Here is a 21934-nt window from a genome sequence, read left to right on the forward strand (position 1 = left end):
TTTATTTCTGCCTGGGTGAACAGTGAATGTTCCCATGCATCAAAGTAATCAGGAAAAACAAAAGCTGCTGCTTTTAAGCATGAAAATTATGTGTGGCAGGATGTGTACTTTGGTTGTTTTTATAGGAGTGGCTGACTTTGACCCTTGCTGTCCACCCACTCTCAGCCAGGCTCCCCGGAGACCAATACACAGCCTCAGGGAGGAGATGGGGGATGGTCTCTGATGTGGAGCAGGTGAGAAGCAGAGGAACTGGGCCAGGGAGCCAGTGTCAAAAATCCCATTCTCATTAGTTCAGCAGGACGGGCGGGAAAGCAAAGTCTTCCTCCCAGGAGTCCAAGGGGGATGTTGAACGGCTCGCTGATGAGGCGGGGGTTAGTGGATCTGCTGCTGGGATCGCGTGGAGATTTATTCCATTTGGAGATGGCAGAGAAGCGGAGAACCCCCAAAACAGCTTTAAAAGCGAGGTGTGGTCTGCCAGCTTTGCTTACGTGGTGTTTCTCACACCCTTCACCAGTCGCTCTGTACGTGGAGAGGACAGACTGTTTGGGTGGGCATCTTTGTTGTGAGTCTTCTCTGTAGGAACTGATTTTTCCCAAAGTTAACCAATTAAGAATTGGTTTTTTCCGTATAGCAGTAATCGCTCTGCGAGGAAGGAGCCAAGTCACTGCGGGGGATGCTGCGCCCCGGGGACGCATTTGGGAAGATGTGCTTGTTCCTCCTGAAGCAACGGGGTCAACATAAAGCCCTTATAAAATGGTTTAAATAAAGGAGAAATTGAAGTGGAAGATTTCATTCTGGCATCTCATGCCTGGTTTTTGCTTTCCTCCCACTGAGGAGCGAACCAAGCCAGCAGTCTGCAGGATGTATTTAGTTTGAGGATAATGCAGCTGTACTATGAGTTTTATTTACCTGGATTATAATTATAAGGGAACAAGTACCTGCCAGTGGTATTTATGGGTTAGCGCATCATGCACTGTTCGCTGTTGTTGGATGCTACACGTTAAAAACGTGTGTGTCTGTGTGTGATGCTCTCTTTTATGAAAAGGTGACATAGTTATGAAACTTTTATCACATGACTTTAAGGTCAGTTTCATATCCGGATTCAGAAGGTGTCAAGCCACTGACTTTAATGCTGTTTTACCTGGTTATGGAGTCACCCTCAGGAATAGAAGGCATTTACAATATGAAAATTCTCTGCTGAGGGTCCTTAGAGCTGTGATATTTTGGGGAGAGATCCTTCCTTAAGTGTATGGGAATGGACTCACTGACCTTGAGTATGCTGACTATGGGTGTGAGAAGATATTGCTCACATGATTAGGTATGTTATGTGCTACAGTTGACTTTAAGAAATAGACGTTATTCTTGATGGACTTGACCTGATCAGGTGAGCCCTTGAAAGGGATTAGGCCCTTCCTGAAGAAGCTGAGTCAAAGCATGAGATGAATTTGATGTGAGGGATATTCTCCATTGGTGGCTTAAAAAATTTAAGGGGGTCATGTGGCAGGGAATGCAGGTGGCCTCTGTGAGTGGCAAGGAAATGGTGACCCCAAACGTACATCTGCAAGGAATAAAGTACTGTTTCAACCACGTGCTCTTGGAATGGACCCTGAGCTCCAGATAAGAAAGCAGCCTGTCAGGGCTTCCATATGAGCTCCTTGTGAGACTCTGAATGGAGAATCCAGTCACACCACGTGTAGACTTCTTACCAGAACTGGGAGCAGCCATGTTTGATGTAACTTACTGTACAGCAATCAAAGACTAAAAGGGAATATAAAAGTCAACAAGCCATTTTGGAGTAGCGCTGAGATCAAAGGGCATAGTGAATATTCAGCTCTAGTGAAGCAAACGGGACCCAAGATGCATTCACTGATTTTTATTCATCTGTACATTTGTGGATGCTGACTGCCTGCTAGATGTTGTACTCAAGCCTAGAGAAATTGAGGGAAATGAGCCAAAGATTTTCTTGCTCTTCAGGGGCTCATGGCTCAGGATTTCCTTCCAGACCTTCTCAGTACTTGTTGTTTCTTTTAACTCTTCTCCATTATATCTGTACTCAACTGTCAGACTCACATCCCGATAAACAGTAACCACTTGCAATTCTTAGGCAAATCCTTTTCCCTTCCTGAGCTTGAGTTATCCAACAGTTAAATGGCCTGCTTCTTTGGAAATGTGTGAGTATCACATGGGAGATGGAAGACCATATCATTTAAATCAGAGGTAGTGAATACCTTTCTGCATACAGGCCCTTTCTTCTTCTCTCCCTCCCAGCATTCCTGCCACAGTGATCTACTGGTCATCTCCTGTGACTGTGTGTTTCAGAGATGCTCCCCACAGTGGGAAGATGCAAAGACGCGTTAGACTGCGTGTGTTCAAGGAAAGCCACTGCCTACCACTCGAGGTAGACGAAACTGTGATGCAAGGATCAGGCCTGAAGGATCCAGCCAGGAGTCAGGATTGACATCTGTCATCTTCAATAGATTTCTCCTCCACAGCTAAGGCAATGGGAGAATCCATTCTGATTAACAAACCACCCTGATTTGTTAAATGGCAATGAACAGACTCTGCTAATAGAGATGACCAAGTGGCAAAGACACATGGGTCTGATTTTCTAGGCGTTGACCCCTCATTTCGAGTGCTGCAGAAATAAAATGATAACAACAAAGTCAGGCAATGCTAAACAATTACAAAGAAACAAGCAAATAACCATACTGGATTCCTAAAACCCACTTCATCAGGGAGCAAGGAGAAATGAGCAGAGTGAGTTGTGTGGCAGGGCATTCTCAGGGCCAAAAGCATCCATGCCTGCAAGTGCAGCCCATTGTAAGGTCATTTTGGCTGAGTGTGGCTGCCACCATAATGCTGTTGATGGGCTCTGTCCTATTCTGGAGGCCTGCTTCACTCCTGTTCCTTGGAGGCTATGGTCTGCTAGGGACTTATTTTCCTTGGAAGCAGAAATACTTTCTATGCAGACTTTTCTTGGTTGAAATTTTAAAGCATATTCTTTATTTTTTTACATTAATAATGCATATTCATAGCAATAAGTATGAAGAATAATATAATAGATTATATGAAATCCCTGAACTTAGAAACAAACCCGTAATGAATATTTTAAAGATGCATTTCCTTCTAGACATTTTTTCCTATGAATATTTTATTCATGAATATCTTTACATTGAATATTTCTACTTAGTGTTTAATGTCTGACCAACATCAAAACAATTGGATGCTCGTAATTTGTTTTCCAGTTTCCTTGTGACACTTTTACACACACATATACACAGACCCCCTATAGTTTAACTCATTTTTCTGGAAGGTGTGTATGTATATGTAAGTTTTTATGTGTAGTGGTATAGTGTACAAGTACGTACACCCATACATATTTTATTTTATTCTGATTGTGATAAACAACATTGTAGTGAATATGTTTCTGGCCTTACAATAAATCCCTTTGGGAACATCCCTTATTATATTCTTAGAATGAATCATCCAATAGAATCACTGGATCAAATGGTAATTCATGAGTTATACTGAATTTAAAGGAAGCGGAAAGTTTTTCTCATATGATCAAAAAAACAAAACTTTGTACTAAGGTTGAAGTAACATCTGCATATCCCCACTGGACAACCAAGTTGTGAATATTGGATGTTCTGATACTGCTCTTTCTAAGACAGTAACGCTAGCCATGGGGCTGTTTCCATTTATACTTTAATTAAGATTAAATTAAATTAAAAATTCAGTTCTTAGGGTGCACCAGCCACATTTGAAGGACCACATAACCACATGTAGCAGTGGCAGGTGCCCTGGGCGGTACCAATTAGGACACTGTCCCCACCGGGGGACGTTTGGCTGGATAGCACTGCTCTATTATCTTCTCTGGTGGCTTCGTCTTTATGTTTGGAACTTAGACTAAGTAAGATTAAACCATGAACAGTGCCCATTTGGTGTGTGATTAATTTGGTTTGTCAATAAAGTAGGTCTCATGGTAAAACATTTGCCATTTCTTTGAGGATGAAAAATATGATGTCTTTCTGAAAATATAAGAATATGGAAATCCTTTCATTCTGGGAGGCTGAGGCAGGTGGATTGCTTGACCTCAGGAGTTCAAGACCAGCCTGCACAAGAATGGAACCCCATCTCTAAAAATAGCCAGGGGTTGTGGTGGGTGCCTGTAGTCCCAGCTATTCTGGAGGTAGAGGTAAGAGGATCACGTAAGCTCAAGAGTTTGAGGTTGCTGTGAGGTATGATGGCATGGCACTCTACTTTTTGCTTATTCATCCTCTTACAGGCTGAAAACTAAGCACCAGAGTATCAACTAATACCACTGTTGGTGATGGTCCTCTGTCGTGTTCTTACTGTGTACCACGCAAATAGCTGTTGTAGCTCAGGTGTTCCCCACAAGGTCCTGGGATGTGCAGTAATTATTCACGTTTTACAGAAGAGAAAACTGATGCACACAGAGGTTTGTGATTCTCAAAATCACAGAGCCAGCATGTAGCTGGAGCCTGGTTAGGACCCAAGCTATCTGGCTTGGGAGTCCGTGTCCTTCACCATGTCTCCACTGCTTCTCAAGAATGTCCCAGCCAGTTAGGGAAAAGGCCAGCTCCTTGCCATGCTGCAGAAGAGTGACACACACCAAACAAGCTTCCCAGCTACTCAGGGTGTGCCTGTGCTAGACATACACAGAGACATGGCCACACAGCCTTTTTCTCACAAAGGTTTCCCCAAGCCCAACGCCATCTGGAAGGAAGAATGCTCAAGGGCATTTTTCTTGGAGAGAATTTGTACACGTTTATTGAACGTAAGTGTTTACGTGAAATATACATTCCTGTGCTTTGCCCATTTCTATCTGGAGGCCCAAGAGTATTCACAATGCACATTGGCATCTTAAAGGTTCTGATGATTCTTACAGTATCAAACCTGCAGTTTAAGTTTGGCACAGAATTCTTCAAAATTATTTGACTACAGAACATGTTTCCTCTTGGAATCCCTATTTCTATTAGTCACGACATGAGCAACTGTCATCCCTTAGTCCTCTGAGCCCGTTGAACGGGCCTGTTAAATCAGATGTAAGTATTTTTGCACATTTCTTCCCCCCTTCTCTCCTTATGGAATGGAGTTTTGTTGATAAGCCTGGGAAGAGAAAGGGGAAAGGGAGAATTTAAAGTGAAGTCAAAAGTAAAGAGCTTCAGCCTAAATAAATTGGCTTGATGTGGGTATTTGTTTAAAGTGGAAGCATCACAGGTACCATATTTAAGCAAAGCTCCTAGATGCATAAACTTCAATGAAAAGAAAACAAATCACAAACATAACGTTGAGGATGGTCAGGTCCAGGCAGAAAGCAGTCTGGGGATTATCATTTTCAAACTTTTCCAAAAGGTGTCACTCTAAGGCAGCCATGGGAGGTGGGAGGGAGGAGGAGATAGAAATGTCAGATAAGAGGAATTGGAACAATAAGATTAGGAGTCCACGTTTTAACAGATCCTTCAGCCCACAGCACCACTGTCTGAGAAGTGGCCGCTGCCCACGAGGGGGCTGGTGCATTTATCTTCACCTTCTGATCTCAGGGTGACCTTCTGTGCCCAGAGCAGAGCTGGGCCATTCCAGCTACTCCCACAGGACCAATTCACATTCCGGATTTGCTGTTACCCTGGACAAGGGGATTTCAGTGGCTCTGTGTTCTGGTGCAAACTGGAAACTACCATCCGCTTGCGCTCAAGATGGAATGAAGGCAGGAAACCAGGATGGGGGGGAGCCCAACGCAGAAGAGGCCAGTCTGTTTTTAAAATAAATATGGCTTTCAATTTTTCAAATCAACAACACAAAATACACACCAGCTCAATACTGGCAAGTAATTTAAGGGAAAAATTGTTTTACCGAAATATTTGAATATCAGCTTTCACCAGACAAGCCTCTAGGAAAGCATGGGAAGTCATCACGTGGGGTGGGAGGAGATACATAGAGCACTGGGAGTGGGATCCTGGCAGATAACCGAGAGAGAGGCTGGTTTTCAGATATTTAGTTCACACAAATGTATGTGATAAGTTTGAGTCAACACATGTTAATGATTTAAGGTCTTAAACGGTTTTTTTATTTTATTGTTTTAAGGCTCCGCTGTTCGTGTTAAGAGATGTGATAGTTTCTCCAGAGCCACACGTAAACACGACACTCTTTAGAAACCCATTTGATGGTTTTATTCTCAAGGTGTACAGTTATGAATTATTCTGAATACAGTTGACATTTCCTGGTAACCAAACTATTTTGGAAGAGAGCTTTTGATGATCTGCAGTATAGAATGAATAAAAGAAAAAAAGGCACAAAATTAGTTGGGGTTTTGTTTTCTTGGTGGGTCTACATTGACCTCTAGATTAAAGAGGGCTTTAATTATTACATTCTACCCTGTTTCCCCGAAAATAAGACATCCTCTGAAAATAAGACCTACTTACAGGAAAGATAAGACGTCCTCTGAAAATAAGACCTAGCGCATCTTTGGGAGCACACCTTAAAATAAGACACTGTCTTATTTTCAGGGAAACAGGGTAGATATGTAACATCAAGCCAATATAATTTAAAATAAAATACTAGCTTTCTACATATAAGATTCTAATTTCAATTTTGCCATGTTTGGGGACCTTTGAGCAAATGAAAATGGAACATCTTGAGCATTCTAGACTTCTGAGATTGTCATGAATCCTATTTTTCCCTGAGAATGGTATTCTAGGAATTAAATACCTTCTTCCTCAGACTACTTTTCTAGGAATTACTGTAGGTTCGTGATTTACTATAGATGTATTTCTAAAAGAAAAAGGTAGAGACAAATGGTTTGCTTTCCTGCTGGATTTCTCAAAAGCTTTTTTTGGCTCCGAATCACTGATTCTCTGAGCAGCACTTCCCTAAAGAACAGGGCCGCGGAGCCTCCTCTGCCTGGGCCACCACCTCCTCTTTACCAGGCTTCTCCTCCCTGCTGTCTTGAGGGAGGCCGGCCACAGTTCCTCGGGCAGGATCAGCTGCTGTTTTACTCTTTTATGTCACTCAATACTTTTACTTAATGTTTTCTTTTTAAAATTACAATTATAATTAAATGATTGTTTGAGTCTGAGCTTCCCTGACAAACCAGACCGCTTCTGCAGACTGGCTGCTGTCCAGCAAAGTGCCTGGCGTGTGGGAGACACCCAGCCCGGTGGTAGAATGAAGGAAGCAAGGTGCTTATGTCTCCAGGCCCCAGGACAGAGCGTGTCGAACACAGAACAGGACTGCAAGCTGCTTGCTTCTACCCTAGTGCAGAATCTGAGCCATTTTTACTGTGCTTCTGTGACACTTGTAGATTCTCAGGCAAATAGAGAGCAAGAACTTGCGGTCATTTTGTGAGGACAGCAAGGGGACCACTGATTTATCGGGTAGCAAAGTATCAAGTTTGGACTTACACTTCATCTATCATTGCACTAAGTGGGTCAAAGGAGAGTGTTTCAGAATCCTGTCTTTGTGTTCCCTTTCCTCCCATTGTGCAGGTATTTATTGCGTGTGGACACTGGGACCCTGTCAGGTGCTGAAGGGGCTTCCAGAGAAGATGGCGGCATGGTCTCTGCCCTCCAGGGATTACAACCTAGTTAGTTGCAGCAGCTAAGCATACGCATTGTGCAGAATGGGGGTAGTGGTGAAAGTTGCAGGCACTTGGGTTGGGTGGAGGTGACGTGGCTGGGAAGTGGCAGGTGCCGGCCACTTCCAGGGTGTTGGGCAGAGAGGGCTGGGTACCTTATAGAGCATCGCTTTATGCTCATGTCAGTCCCGTGTGGAAGCTTCTGTCTCCTCTCTGCTTTACAGGGGGTGGATCTACAGGCTTAGGGAGGTCAGCAGTGCCTAGGGTTCCCAGACGTGGCTATCCTTGGGAATCACCTGGATCTTTAATAGAATACAGATGCCTGACTCCCACCCTCAAATAGATTGATTTAATTGGGAGGAGTGTGACCACAGTGTCGAGACTTTTAAAAACTTCCTGAGAGATTCTAACATTCAGCAAAGTTTAGGAAGCATTGGGTTATGATTGGTCTGAGGTCAGAGATCCTATATGTGGAACCAAAACTTGACCCAGGTCTGATTGCTTCCAGAGCTCCAGCTTTTATTTGCTGCATGCTATGAAGGAGGCCGGTTACAGACAGAACCTTGAACAATGAGCAATTTCAGTAAGCAGAGGAGTGAGCAGAGGGCCAGTCCGGTGGTGCGTGTGCTTGGGGATAGGTGAATGCAATAATAAGCAAACAAAAAATGGGCTGAATACTTACGAGGAACTATATTAACAAGAGCTGACACTTCAGTGGCGCCAAGAGCTTGGCATTGTTCTCAGAGCATTGCATGTGTTAACTCATTTGATCCTTACAAAGACTCTTTGACCTGAGTTCTTTTATGAGCCCCACTTCACAAGTGAGAAACTTGAAGCTCTGATTTTTGTATAAGTCACTTAGAAGTAGGTGCACAGCGGGTAAGTGGCAGGCTAGCTCCTGAATTATGTTCCTAGCCATTGTGCTGTGTTACCTTTTGTGTTAAGTAGATACTGAGTGTTTTTGTGTTTGCCAGGCCCTGCACTAAGAGCTTTACATTCATTGCTTCATGTAATGACTTTCAATAACTCTTACAAGAAGTACTATTGTTTCAGATGAGGAAACTCACACACATTCCCAAGGTTCCCTAACTAGTTGGGGGTAACAGATATTATTGGTACAATTTGACTTTATAATCCACGCTTTGAACCATTCACATGTTTTAAAATATTACATTTTTTTTTAGATTTTAAATTAAATCTCAGTGGAATGCCATATATAAAGCAGGTAAAAGCAGAATAACTCCCCTGGACTGTGGGATGGTGGACTCAGACTTCTGCTGACTCACACTCCTCCACCCTTTCCACTAATCTCTTTATTAGCCTCTAGACATCTTTCTGGAACCCCTGATGGTCTTAGAGACACAGTGTGAAAACCACTGCTATGGATAATAGGAATCTTAGAGATGCTGGAGCCAGGCCAGTTATTGCTTTTGAGGAATATGGATGATTTAGGAATGTTTTCAAGACCCTGGGAGACAAGTTGTGATAATAATTTCAGGGGAACTTCTTTGAATCTCAGATGTGCGAAGCTTAGTTCAAAGACAGTGAAAATAGCTGAAAAAAATATCAAAAGGGAAGTCCAACTTTTAATTGTCTTTAGAAAATAACTTAGGAGTCTAGGAATAACCCTTAGAAACTTTTTTTCTACCCTTTTCTCTTCTCTCCATTTGTCTTATTCTGCCCTTAAAACAAACTCTGTCTCAAGCCCCAAGGCTCTTTCTTCTTCCTTCCCTTTCTTATTTCTCCTGCTTTCTATTATGTAGATCATCTTACAATATTTTTTTTTTCTTGAGACAGAATCTCACTTGGTCACTCTCAGTAGAGTGCCATGGCGTTATGGCTTGCAGCAACCTCAAAGTTTTGGGTTCAAGTGATTCTCTTGTCTCAGCCTTTGGAGTAGGTGAGACTACAGGTGCCCACCATAATGCCTAGCTATTTTCTTAGAGATGGGGTCTTGCTCTTGCTCAGGCTGGTCTCAAACTCATGAGCCCAGGCAATCCACCTGCCTCGGCCTCCCAACTACTGGGATTACAGGTGTGAGGCACTGTATCCAGCCATCTTAGACTATTTTGAAAGCCTATCCCATTGCATCCAATTTCATAGCTTTACTTTGCAATCCACTTGCTAATTCTGTTTTATAAAATCCAGGAACAGACCTGACTGAGAAATATGCTGCAGTGGAAAGAAGCTGATCAGGCAAAGCCATGTCCTCACTCAGAATAAGGGCAGGGACAGAGGCTTGGAATACACCCACACACATATGTATATGTGTGTCAGCACACTTACACATGGATATATGTATATGTAATTGGTTTTAACCCCTGTCACACATGTGGGAGGGGAAAAGAGTGTGACCACACTGAGCTTGGGTGTCAGAAGTGAAATTAGACAGGAATAATGGATCTAAGAGGTGTTTCCAAAATAGAGATGTCAGGTTTAGTGATGAATGGAAAAGAAAAGAGAAAGAAAAAGAAAGAGATAAATGTGGTTCTAAAATGTTAAACATGAGTGATTGAGAAAAGGTCAGGGTGTTCGACCAAAATAGTGGTTGTGCTAGTCCCTGGCAGTTTGGGAGTGTGGGGGCAGGTGGTAGGGGTTTGTTTTAGACATATTAGATCCCTAGCTGAAGGATCAACAGTCCGCTTTTGGTCATCCTCAACTTAAAGAGATAACAGGGCATCCAGATGGAACCAACAGGTGGTTAGGTACAAGTAAAAGCTATAAAGTGAGCAAAAAGAGGTAAAGATTACAGAGGCCTCTAGATAGATGTGAGAGCTATGGAGACACACTTTAGTCTGTCTCTTGAGTATCTACGTGGATGAGGAAAATGTCTCTAGTACAGAGTCACAAGGGAAAGGACCCAGTTGTAGAATGCAGGAAGGTGAGGAATATGCAAAAGAAACAGGGAAATAGATTCCTCGTGTCTCAGGCTGCTGTGACACCATACCATAGACTAGGTGGCTTTTAGACACAGGAATATATTATTCACCATTTTGGAGGCCAGGAAATCCAGAATCAAGGTGCCAGCATGGTGGATTCTGATGAGAGCCCTCCTCTGCGTTGCCAACTGCTGGCTTCTTGCTTACCCTTGCCTGATGGGAGGGGCAAACAAGCTCCCCGGAGCTTCCCTCATAAGGGCACTAATCCCATTCATGAAGGCTCTGCCTTCATAACTTAATCACCCCCCCAACTTTCCACCTCCTAATATTGTCAAGTTAGGGTTAGGATTTCAACATATGAATTTAGAGGGGTACTAAACATTCAGACAGTAATGCTGAGGGAAGCATCTGTTTCAGTGGGATGGGAAGTAGATAGAGTACCATTCACTCATTAGAACTGTATTTCCAAAAGACTATTTAATTATGAAGGTAAAGTGCTCATGATATGCTTTTCATGGATATATAAAAATTGCATATTTCTATGTCTATGTATGTGCATATGGCATCTCAATTACATTACACAAATACAGGTGACCATAAAGTTTGTGTGCAGTTTAAATAGTTATAACTATTTGTATATATGGATGCAGATGACCAAATAAATATTTATAATGTTTATTTCTAGATAGTGGGATTTGGGAGGGTCTTAACTAAACATATGTTATTCAGGGACCTTAACTAATAAGTGCAAATATTGTAACCTAATGGTTGGTACCTTCATATTCATCTGAAATAAAAAAATAAAAATCATGTTATTATTTAATCTTAAAATGAAAATTTTTAAATTTTCAGATATGCAGATTTCATATTCTGGACAATGAATACACTTTATTCTTACTATCAGAAAAAATATCAGTTAGAAGGAGAATAAATGTCTTATGGGCTATATCATCTCACTTAATGTGCTTACAAATACCTAATAAGAAAGTGACATGGTCCCTTATTTACAGCTGAGAGAGATGAAGGAATTTGTCTCAGTCACACAATTACTAAGCGATGCCATGATTTTAATCTGTTGGTTGTTAAGATACAAACCACATTTATATGATCAGTAAAAAATTACTTCCAAGAAGGGGCAGATAGGTTTGGGGGAATATTTATCTGTGCAAGCTACACATTAAGAAAAGACATTTGGTAAGAAGGAAGGTACCAGTGGCCTATAGGAGTAGAAATTCCGTGGGATAACAAGAATAACAAGCTATTTCTTCTTGATGAGAAATGACTGGAGGTGGGGAAGGTGGAGGCAGGTATAGAGCACTTGGTAAGAAATTGGAGGGTTCACCAGTCCCAATGGGCCAAGTTATGCTGGGAGAAGCAGGCCCAATCTCAGTGGTGTAGCACAGTAAAAGTTTATGTCTTGCTTCTGTGTTGTGGGTTGGTCTTGGGCTTCACTGTGGTCACTCAGAGCCTCAGGCTAAAAGAGATGTCATCTAAAACTTCTCTTGTCACCATGTCAGGAAAGGTGAAGGTTGGAGTTGCATGCTACCAGTTAACTGCTTCTACCTGGAAAGGACAGTGGTTTGTTCAGCCCAAGCCACACCTTAAAGAGAGAAGGAAAGTCTGGACCTAGCATGTGCCCACCAGGAAAAGAGAACTAGAATATTGTGAACACCCTACTGGCTACCACAGCAGGGAAAACATTTCTAGCTTTTTAAGGCCCATGTTTTTGTAGCAAAGGAAGCAGCTTGCAAAACTATCAAACATGACATACAGGAAGCACAGAGACATCCTCAAGGAAATTGAGACTCCTAGGGTATAGTGACTGCAAACATTAGAAAGAAGCAGTGTTGTGCTCAGACAAGAAGTATGTACCTAAGGCCAGCGGCCCTCAGGCCTCAGGGTGCTACCTTCACTGCCCAGGTGCATACAAATTAGGACCAGGGAGAAGCTCTGGCCTGGGGAGCTGTTTCCAAATTCTGCTCCCAAGGTCTTGAGACTAGCAGTCTCACCTCATACTCACAGTTACCAACGGAAGCCAATGGCACCTCCATCAGTGAGATCTCGGGGTTACATGTTCTAGGTGCCCAGGTTTCTCCACGCAGTTACTGCGGGAACGACTGTGCAGTCTGCAGGTCATTACTCTAAGTGTAATTTAAAGTTGGGTTAACATAAAACTAGTTGGTGCCTGCCCTAAGCAGTCTGGTGGCTGGTGGACTAAGACCTTGGAACCCCAGTGAAGTAGCTCTGTGTCTATAGATTACAGACAGATCAGCTTCAAAAGACGCAAATCCTGGAGGCCTCCCTTCCTCTGGAATCAGTAGTATGTTTGAAATAAAGAAAATGTGGTCCTGAGGACACAGGACATCTTATATAGAGGCTCAGAAAGACTATCTGAATTGACATTTGGAATTACCATAGTTCTGATATTTTTGAATACTGCTATTGAATATATCAAAAATAGGAAAAAAGAGAAGAGAAATAAAAAACATGTTAGCCTCATCAAGTATTTCTTTGTAGAAGAGCTTCTAATACTATTTCTGATGTTGTATGAACTTGTATGTCAAACGAAAACAGCTTATTAAAATGCTTTTTCAATGTTGCATATTTATAAAGTTAAAGAATAATGCTATTTATTTGATAGTTAAATAGGTGTAGTTCTGTGACTTCCACATGTTATTCTTGCTTTTTAAACAGTTTTTGGTTTAGGCTTTGGCTTAAATTACATGGTCATTAAGTTTCCTCTTTTTATCATGGCAAAATGGATGGTTTTCTGAATCTTAAAAGCATGTAATTTACCTTGGATATGAACTATAATGCTTATTCTGAATAATTTCCATGTAAAACTGAAGAAATTGTGTAGAAAGTCTTTATGAATTGGAACTTAACATGTCATTGACACATTTTGAAGGGTGTTCTGTTGACTTTAGTGATGGATGAGCCTATATTGCCAAGTTCAGCTGGAAGGGGTGGTTTAAAAAGCCAAACATCAGCTGTGGAATCTAGAAACTTCCTGGAACCATGATTTTGACCAGCAGGATGGATGCGGCCTGCGTCTGCACAAGGGATGGCATTTTACCAGCTTGCTCCACGGAAGTCTCTGGAACATAACCATAAAACACCAGCCCACTTTGTTGTGTGTTGGCTTTTAAAAGTCCCTAATAGTTTGGGGAGGGTAAGGCCTTGCCTCAGGGCTCCATGGTCCAATTTTTTGGGACCTGGCTGAAAATCCTGGATATTTGATAGTCTGGCTTATTTCTATGGTGTATTAGCACCCTATAAAAGTTACATGTCATTTATTTCAAGTTTAGAACCCTCTCAAACTTCAGGGCAAACCAAACTTGAACCTTTTGTGGCTGGAATTCTGTTTACTTTTGGCCAAACCTTGTTTCCTGAATGTAAGTCAGGGAGGTGAGGAGAGAGGGGCTCCTGAGGCCCCTTGGACATAGAATAGCTTTTACCAAACAAGGCTTTGATAGGTTAAAAACATGAATGAATCTGAAACATGTAGATTAACTTTCTGTCAAAGTACTCTGGGGCCTACGCACAAAAGGATATTGTGCAGAGCTAAATGCATTTGAGAGGTACCTTCCTTCATCTGTGAGGAAGAATCTGAGGTTTTTGCCAAACATAGGTTGAAATAGGGTCAAGCCAGTCACACGTGTCTCCCCATGTCTAATAAATAACATTAAATAGTTTCTTTAAAGGTTATTAAGCAATCTGATTGAACATGGACCTTGGAGAAAAGTGGACGTTTCCGTGGCTCCAATCATAGGTGTCCCAGTTCAAGGACACTTCCCGCACCCCTGTGTGTATATTATTAGAACACAGCCTAGCAAAGGATGCATGGTGCTTGAATGAAGGAGGAATAACACCCCAAACTCCATATGCCTTTCAGATAGAAGAACTGATGACTGCGTTGGAGAAGACCAGGCAGGAGCTGGATGCCACCAAAGCACGCCTGGCCTCCACGCAGCAGTCCCTGGCTGAAAAAGAGGCACACTTGGCCAATCTCCGGATGGAGAGGAGGAAACAGCTAGAGGAGATCCTGGAGATGAAGTGAGTACCCAGTTTTGCCTTCACAGCCTCTCTCTTCTAACCTCTTTGAGGGTGGGAGCGGAGAAGGGCTATGAGAAGATGAAGAAAGAGCTCAGAGAAAGAATAATTCACTTCACACTTGGCTAGTCATTTCTGAGACTGTGTTTCTTATTTCAAAGTTATAACCTTGATGTCTCAATTTGGTTTTCACATCTGTGATTGAAAATTTACTATTCCTCCAACATTAGATTTTGTGCATCTGTGCTTTGTGGATGGTGCTGGTGTTTAGAGATCTGTCACAAAAATCTGAGCCAGCCAAGAGACAGAAGCCTTGTGAAGCACAATGGTAATTTGAGCAGTGCTCACAGTTAACTGGAAACTTTTCTAAGGAGGTGTTTACTAATTGTGACTATAACTCTGCTAATTGTATTCTTTTCACTTGTGTACAATGCCTGGCCTGTGTTGGCTTTCATAGAGTCTCAAGGTTGGCATGTCTTTGTTTAGAAAGCAGAACTCTGATTTGTTGGGCTGATAAAAACAGGTTGGAAATCCCATTGCCCCCAACCTCCTACACATTCCACTTGGGGGAGGTTGGTGTGGGTGAGGGAGGCAGATTAGATTAGAACCAATTGCTTTCTTTGATTTAGTCAGTAAAGTGCAGCTCAGAGTTGGGAAATGGTCATTCCTGTGGTCCCGTGACACACCCACTTACACCTGCCTCATTCAGTCCTCACAGTGAAATGATATCAGTAATTATCAGTCGTAATGGGTCCATTTCTAAATAACTAATCAAGTATTAGCATCTCTCTGTATAAGTTTTAAGATGAAATAATCAGTAAGATATAATTTCAATCTAACTTCCTTCCATGATAAGGGGAAACATACCTAATTATGGGATCTTAAGCCTGTAACACAGACTTTGAAATTGGTGAGTAGGTCTGGAAATGACCTTATTGTGACCCAGAAAGTCTTACACATGGTTAACATTAAGCCCAGAAAGCTTACATCATGGAAAATATAGAATGAAGTATTTTGAGGGATTTAATAATGAGGACAAAACTTTTATTCCTCATCAACTACCTCAGTTTCTCCAAGACCAAAGAAGTAGGTTTTTTTCACATATAAACTGGCATTTTTCCTAATAAAAGATGATATAATAAAAACAGATACTATACTCAGTTTTGAGGTGAGGGACTCAGACTCAGAGAGATTCAAATAATATGCTTAAGGCCATCTGGCCAAGATTAAAGTCAAAGTCTTCCACCTCAATATCCCTTTCTACTACCTCATTTTCTTGAGGAGCTTATGAACTTGGTCAGATCTGGAACTTTTGTCTGTTTGAGTCATTGCAATATCATGCTGCCTTGAGCAGTGCCAGGACATTTCTAGGTGCTCAGTAACTATTTGTTGCCAAGAACAGTGATAGGAAAGGAACTTAATAATTGTTTGTTGAATGAGTAAATTAATTGAATGCTGGTGATTGAATTTTATGTAGCTAAGAAGAAAAATATTTCAAGTGTCTGTGACATTATCACCTTAATCAATGATTCATTAGCAATAAACAATGCCAGTATTAATATATTAACAATGTAGGTAGATTGATTCCATCAGCCTTAATTCTTTCCATTTATCTGTCTCATTCCTGCCTCCTTATGTGGAGCAATATGAAAAAATATGTTATGTGTCAAGTCCAGCCTTGTTTTTCTGCTTGTTTTCCAGCTGATCCCAAGTTAACGATACATCTCCTGAAGTGATTTATTGTACCATTATAAGGAAACTTTTATGACTTTCTGTTTATAAAAAGAGCATATACTTAAAGCATTTGGAGAGAATACATAATGGTGAAGTACGCAGGTTTGGGAGTCATCAGCCCTGGGTTGGAGTCCTGTTGTTTCCACTTGGTGGCTTGTGACTTGTGAGAAATGCCCTTGAACCACAACGACCCCTCAGTATCCTCTCGTAATCATTTGCATGGTGTGGTTGTGAGGAAGGGTGCTCAGCAGAGGGGTTGGCACACAGCAAATAATATGCGTGTGTAAATGGCTCTATCAGCCAATGAAAATATGTCATTTGTTTCATATACTTTATGAAGACTATCATTTATCTAAAATGTGGATTTATTTTTTTTAAACATATAAACCTTTCCATGTGTATGTTTTCCCACTTAACTTCATGATTTCAGATAGCACCTAACTAAGACCTCTTTTGGTACATTGCCACATTACTGCTTAAGGGCTTAAGCAAAATAAGCCACTGCAAAATAAATATAAAATTCCTCTGCAAAATAAGCCACTGCAAAATAATAAAATTCCTCTGTTAATTCCTTTGGTAAAAGTAACAAAGCCCTGCTTCATTAAGCCAAAGATGGACCCTATTCACTATTTACTGTCTCAGAAGCCCAACGTATGAACCAGTACCAGGGAAGGACACAGGGATAGGGCAAATACATTGACTGAAGTCCCCAGCTACATTCATGAACCTCTTGAGCTGTTCAGGTGAGCTAATTGGTTTGATCGGACAAGATTTTTAAGCTGGATTGACATATTGGTTGTTTTACATTGATTGGGTCAATGTAAGTTAATGGGAATACTCAGATGGGTATTATCATTGTTGGTACTTCTTACCACTGTGCCAAGCATTATTGGGTTTACATTGAAGTGGCACCCACCACGTGAGCATCTTTAGGTCAGGTCTACCCGGTTTCAAACCCTGGTGAGAAGGAGAGGCTGTGTGTTGCTAGAGCAAAGAGGGTGGGGCTGTGAGTCAAGAGAGGGGCAGTGTGATCCCGTAACTCACTCTCGTCTCACCCTGTAAACAGTAAAGATCACCCCTGCTTGGTCAGGGCTCTCTTCAATGAAGGGAAGGTGATAATACCTGTCTTGCTTATTCTCCAGAACTGTGGTAGGGACAGGATTTTTTTTTTTAAAGTATCAAACTAAAATTTATATAAACCAGTATATGTAAAAGTGCTTTGAAACATAAAAAGGGCTTTTGAAATGAGAGGTGGCATCTGTTAAATTCATTGCAAAATGAAATGGCATGGAGTTAGGTTCAACTTCCCAGCCTGCATAAGCTGGGCTCCCATTCACATCATTATGAATAAAAAATTCACCAGGTGCTGGTGAACAGCACTTGTATTGGAGGCCACAGATTCAAGGATGTGCTTCATGTTCCATGGCTCCTACAGGTAGCTCATTAGTCCTTATACTAAAATGGAAAGTCTTTCCATATAATCTTCCCCCCTTGTCTTGGTTTTTGGTCCAGAGCTTTACAGAATTCACCTGAGCACCATCAATAAGTGGCCTTTTAGATAGTTGTTAGATATCATTGCTTGTTATAGGAAAAAAAGAGGAAATATGGAGAAGCAATATGAAAAAATATAATCACGCATGATTCTAACATGCAGAGATAAATACCGATGGCATTTTGGTGTATACCTTTATAAATGCTCCTTATTTTAAAATGAAAATTAGATTGTGTTTGTGTATTCTGTAAGTCCTTCTTCTTTTGTTTATTGAATGTGAACCTTCCATGTCACAAACATGGAATTGTATTTTGTAAATTACTCAATATACTGTCATGTAGGCTTATCTCATTATTGGGCATCTATCTTGGTTCCAATATTTTGCTAATAGTGAATATGTTTTAAGCATCCTCCTGTTTTGTTTTATTCACTTCTTTGTAAATAAAGTTTGACATGCAGTTGTAAGAAATACAGTCTCCCGTGCACAGCGCCATTTTCCTCCATTGTAACAGCTTGAATACTTATAGCATAATATCACACAAGATAATTGATATCTGGCAATCTACTGATTTTATTCAAATTTCTGCAGTTTTGCATATTTACAAACACTATTTCGATTTTTCCAGTTCTACCTGCGCTCATTTGTGTATGTATGCATGTGTTTAGTTGCATGTGGATTTATCACAGGTGTGGTTTGTGTAATCACCACTGTGGTCAAGATACAAAACTGTCCCATCATAATCACAATCTCTGGTACTATCTGTAGGTTGCTACACCTACTTTCTAGCTGTTTCATTTTTAGCCTAAATTTTCTTTTGTTTTAGAACATTTTGGGAAATGTGGCATACTGACCTATATTTTCCCTTGCCATTTTTCTTGGGCTTGTCCTCCTATTTTAAATCTATCTATCCATCCATCCATGTACCCATCCACCTATCTATCTAGATATTAATAGATATATACCCACATAGATATACAGATATGCACATATACATGTGTGTATGTATTTTAATATAGAGATGGGAACCCACTATGTTGTTTAGGCTGGTCTTGAGTTCTTGAGCTCAAGTAGTCCTCCTGCCTTGGCCTCTCAAAGTGCTAGAATTATAGGTGTGAGCCACTGTGTCCAGCCCATATTTTAAATTTTGACTTAACTTAGAAGAATCAGGCAATATTTTCTTTAACTTATTTTTTATCATGTGATTATATTTGTTTACAATGGAATTTTTGTTAATACTGGCTATTAAGAACCTGTCATATGGTAGGCATTCAATAAGTATCTAAGGAATAAAAGGATGAATTAGTTTGAAAATTATAAATATTCATTGAGTATCTACTATGTGCCAGTTCCTGTTCTAGGTGAAGAAACATAAAAGACCATCAGGCTTGTCAGTCCTACATTTAATAAAATGAGTGAAGGAAATGAATGAAAAAGCAAATAAAAGTAATTTCTTATTACCCATAGAGGTTCGAATCCCACTTAGTCATTTCCAAAGGTAAAGACCTTATTGGTTATTTGGGATAAGTAGGGATATGGAAAGTGTAGTGTGCCTTCCCATAGTCTGGGAATCCTTTCAGGAACTGAAGCCAGGTTAACACAGAAGGAAAGCATTAGATGAACAGAAATCCTTTAGCATCTGCAGGGAATTGGCTTAAGGACCAAAATTCATGGATACTTAGTCCCTGATAGAAAAAGGGGGTAGTAGTGTAGTACTTGCATATAATATGTGGACATCTTCCTTTTTTTTTTTTTTTTTTTTGCAGTTTCTGGCCGGGGCTGGGTTTGAACCCACCACCTCCAGCATATGGGGCTAGTGCCCTACCCCTTTGAGCCACATGTGTCACCCTCCTTTTTTTTTAATAGACAAGGTCTTGCTGTGTCATCTGGGTTAGAATGCAGTGGCATGAGCATAGCTCATTACAACCTCAAAATTCTGGGCTCAGGTGATCCTTCTGCCTCAGCCTCTGAGTAGCTGGGACTATAAATATGCACCACCATGCCTGGATACATCTTTTTTTTTTTTTATTGTTGGAGATTCATTGAGGGTACAGGAAACTAGATTACACAGATTGCATTTGTTAGGTAAAGTCCCTCTTTCAATTGTGACTTGCCCCCCAAAAGTGTGTCATACACCAAGACCCCACCCCGTCCCTCCTTTCCTTTCTTTGCTCTTCCTTTCCCCCACCCTCTCCCTCCTTCTCTTTCTCTCTGCTCTCCCCTTCCCCCACCCCCACCGTGTACTCCGTCATTAATTGTCCCCATATCAAAATAATAGGTAGGATTCATGCTTCTCCATTCTTGTGATGCTTTACTAAGAATAATGTCTTCCACTTCCATCCAGGTTAATACGAAGGATGGAAAGTCTCCATTTTTTTTAATGGCTGAATAGTACTCTAAGGTATACATATACCACAGCTTGTTAATCCATTCCTGGTTTGGTGGGCATTTAGGCTGTTTCCACATTTTGGTGATTGTAAATTGAGTTGCGATAAACAGTCTAGTGCAAGTGTCCTTATGGTAAAAGGATTTTTTTCCTTCTGGATAGGTGCCCAGTAATGGGATTACAAGATCAAATGGGAGGTCTAGCTTGAGTTCTTTCGGGGTTCTTCATACTTCCTTCCAAAAAGATTGTATTAGTTTGCAGTCCCACCAGCGGTGTAAAAGTGTTCCTTTCTCACATCCATGCCAGCATCTGCAGTTTTGAGATTTTGTAATGTGGGCCATTCTTGCTGGGGTTAGATGATATCTCAGGGTGATTTTGATTTGCATTCCTCTAATAATTAGGGATGATGAGCATTTTCTCATATTTGTTAGTCATTATCTGTCTTTTTTAGAGAAGGTTTTATTCATCTCTCTTGTCCATTGATATATGGGATTGTTGGCTTTTTTCACGTGGATTAATTTGAGTTCTCTATAGATCCTAGTTGGCAAGCTTTTGTCTGATTCAAAATAAGCAAATATCCTTTCCCATTGTGTAGGTTGTCTATTTGCTGTGGTTGTTATGTCCTTAGCTGTACAGAAGCTTTTCAGTTTAATGAAGTCCCATTTGTTTATTTTTGTTGTTGCAATTGCCACAGAAGTCTTCTTCATAAAGTCTTTCCCCAGGCTGATATCTTCAAGTGTTTTTCCTATGCTTTCTTTGAGAATTTTTATCATTTCATGCCTCAAATTTATCCATCTTGAATCAATTTTTGTTAGTGGAGAAAGGTGTGGGTCTAGTTTCAGTCTTTTGCATGTGGACATCCAGTTCTCCCAGTTCTTCTACCATTTATTGAATAGGGATTCTTTCCCTCCGTGTATGCTCTTGTTTGGTTTATTGAAGATTAGGTAGCTGTAAGATTTAGTTTCATTCCCTGGTTTTCTATTCGATTCTAAATATCTATGTCTCTATTTTGTGGCAGTACCATACTGTCTTGACCACTATGGCCTTGCAGTACAGCCTAAAATCTGGTATGCTGATGTCCCTGGCTTTGTTTTTATTACTAAGAACTGCCTTAGGTATTTGGATTTTTTGTGGTTCCATACAAAACGCAGAATCATTTTTTCCAAGTCTTGAAAGTACGATGTTGGTATTTTAATAGGGATGGCCTTGAATCAGTAGATTGCTTTGGGAAGTATAGACATTTTAACAATGTTCGTTCTTCCCAGCCATGAGCATGGTATGTTCTTCCATTTGTTAATATCATCCTCTATTTCCTTTCTTAGGGTTTCATAATTTTCTTTATAGAGGTCCTTCACCTCTTTTGTTAGATATATTCTTAGGTATTTCATTTTCTTTAAAGCTATGGTGAAGGGAGTTGTGTTCTTAATTAGCCTCTTATCTTGGCTGCTGTTGTCGTATACAAAGGCTACTGACTTGTGGACATTAATTTTACATCCTGAGATATTACTGTATTTTTTGATGACTTCCAGGAGTCTTGTGGTTGAGTCTTTGGGGTTCTCTAAGTATAAGATCGTATCGTCAGCAAAGAGGGAGAGTTTGACTTCCTCTGCTCCCATTTGGATGCCTTTTATTTCCTTCTCTTGCCTTATTGTATTGGCTAGAGCCTGGATACATTTTTTAAAATTTGTTTTGTAGAAATGGGGGTCTCAGCATACTGCCTAGGCTCATCTTGAACTTCTGGCCTCCAGAAATTCTCCCACCTCAGCCTCCCTGGCTAGGATTACAGCATAAATTTCTG

General features: G+C 40.8%; 1 protein-coding gene across 7 annotated transcripts in view; it reads left to right on the forward strand.

Moving 5' to 3' along the window:
- The window catches only part of ERC2 (ELKS/RAB6-interacting/CAST family member 2), a 1052138-nt gene that overhangs the window by 663460 nt on the left and 366744 nt on the right, over positions 1-21934 (forward strand). For all 7 annotated transcript variants that reach the window (XR_008381889.1, XM_053600429.1, XM_053600428.1 and 4 more), the window contains one exon: positions 14369-14529. Coding sequence is in view for 6 of the 7 variants with exons in the window: in XM_053600429.1 (XP_053456404.1) it covers positions 14369-14529 (161 nt within the window). In the remaining variant the exon portion in view is untranslated. The remainder of the gene's footprint in view (positions 1-14368; positions 14530-21934) is intronic.

The sequence above is a fragment of the Nycticebus coucang genome, chromosome 8 (genome assembly GCF_027406575.1).
Source record: "Nycticebus coucang isolate mNycCou1 chromosome 8, mNycCou1.pri, whole genome shotgun sequence".
Classification (NCBI taxonomy): domain Eukaryota; kingdom Metazoa; phylum Chordata; class Mammalia; order Primates; family Lorisidae; genus Nycticebus; species Nycticebus coucang.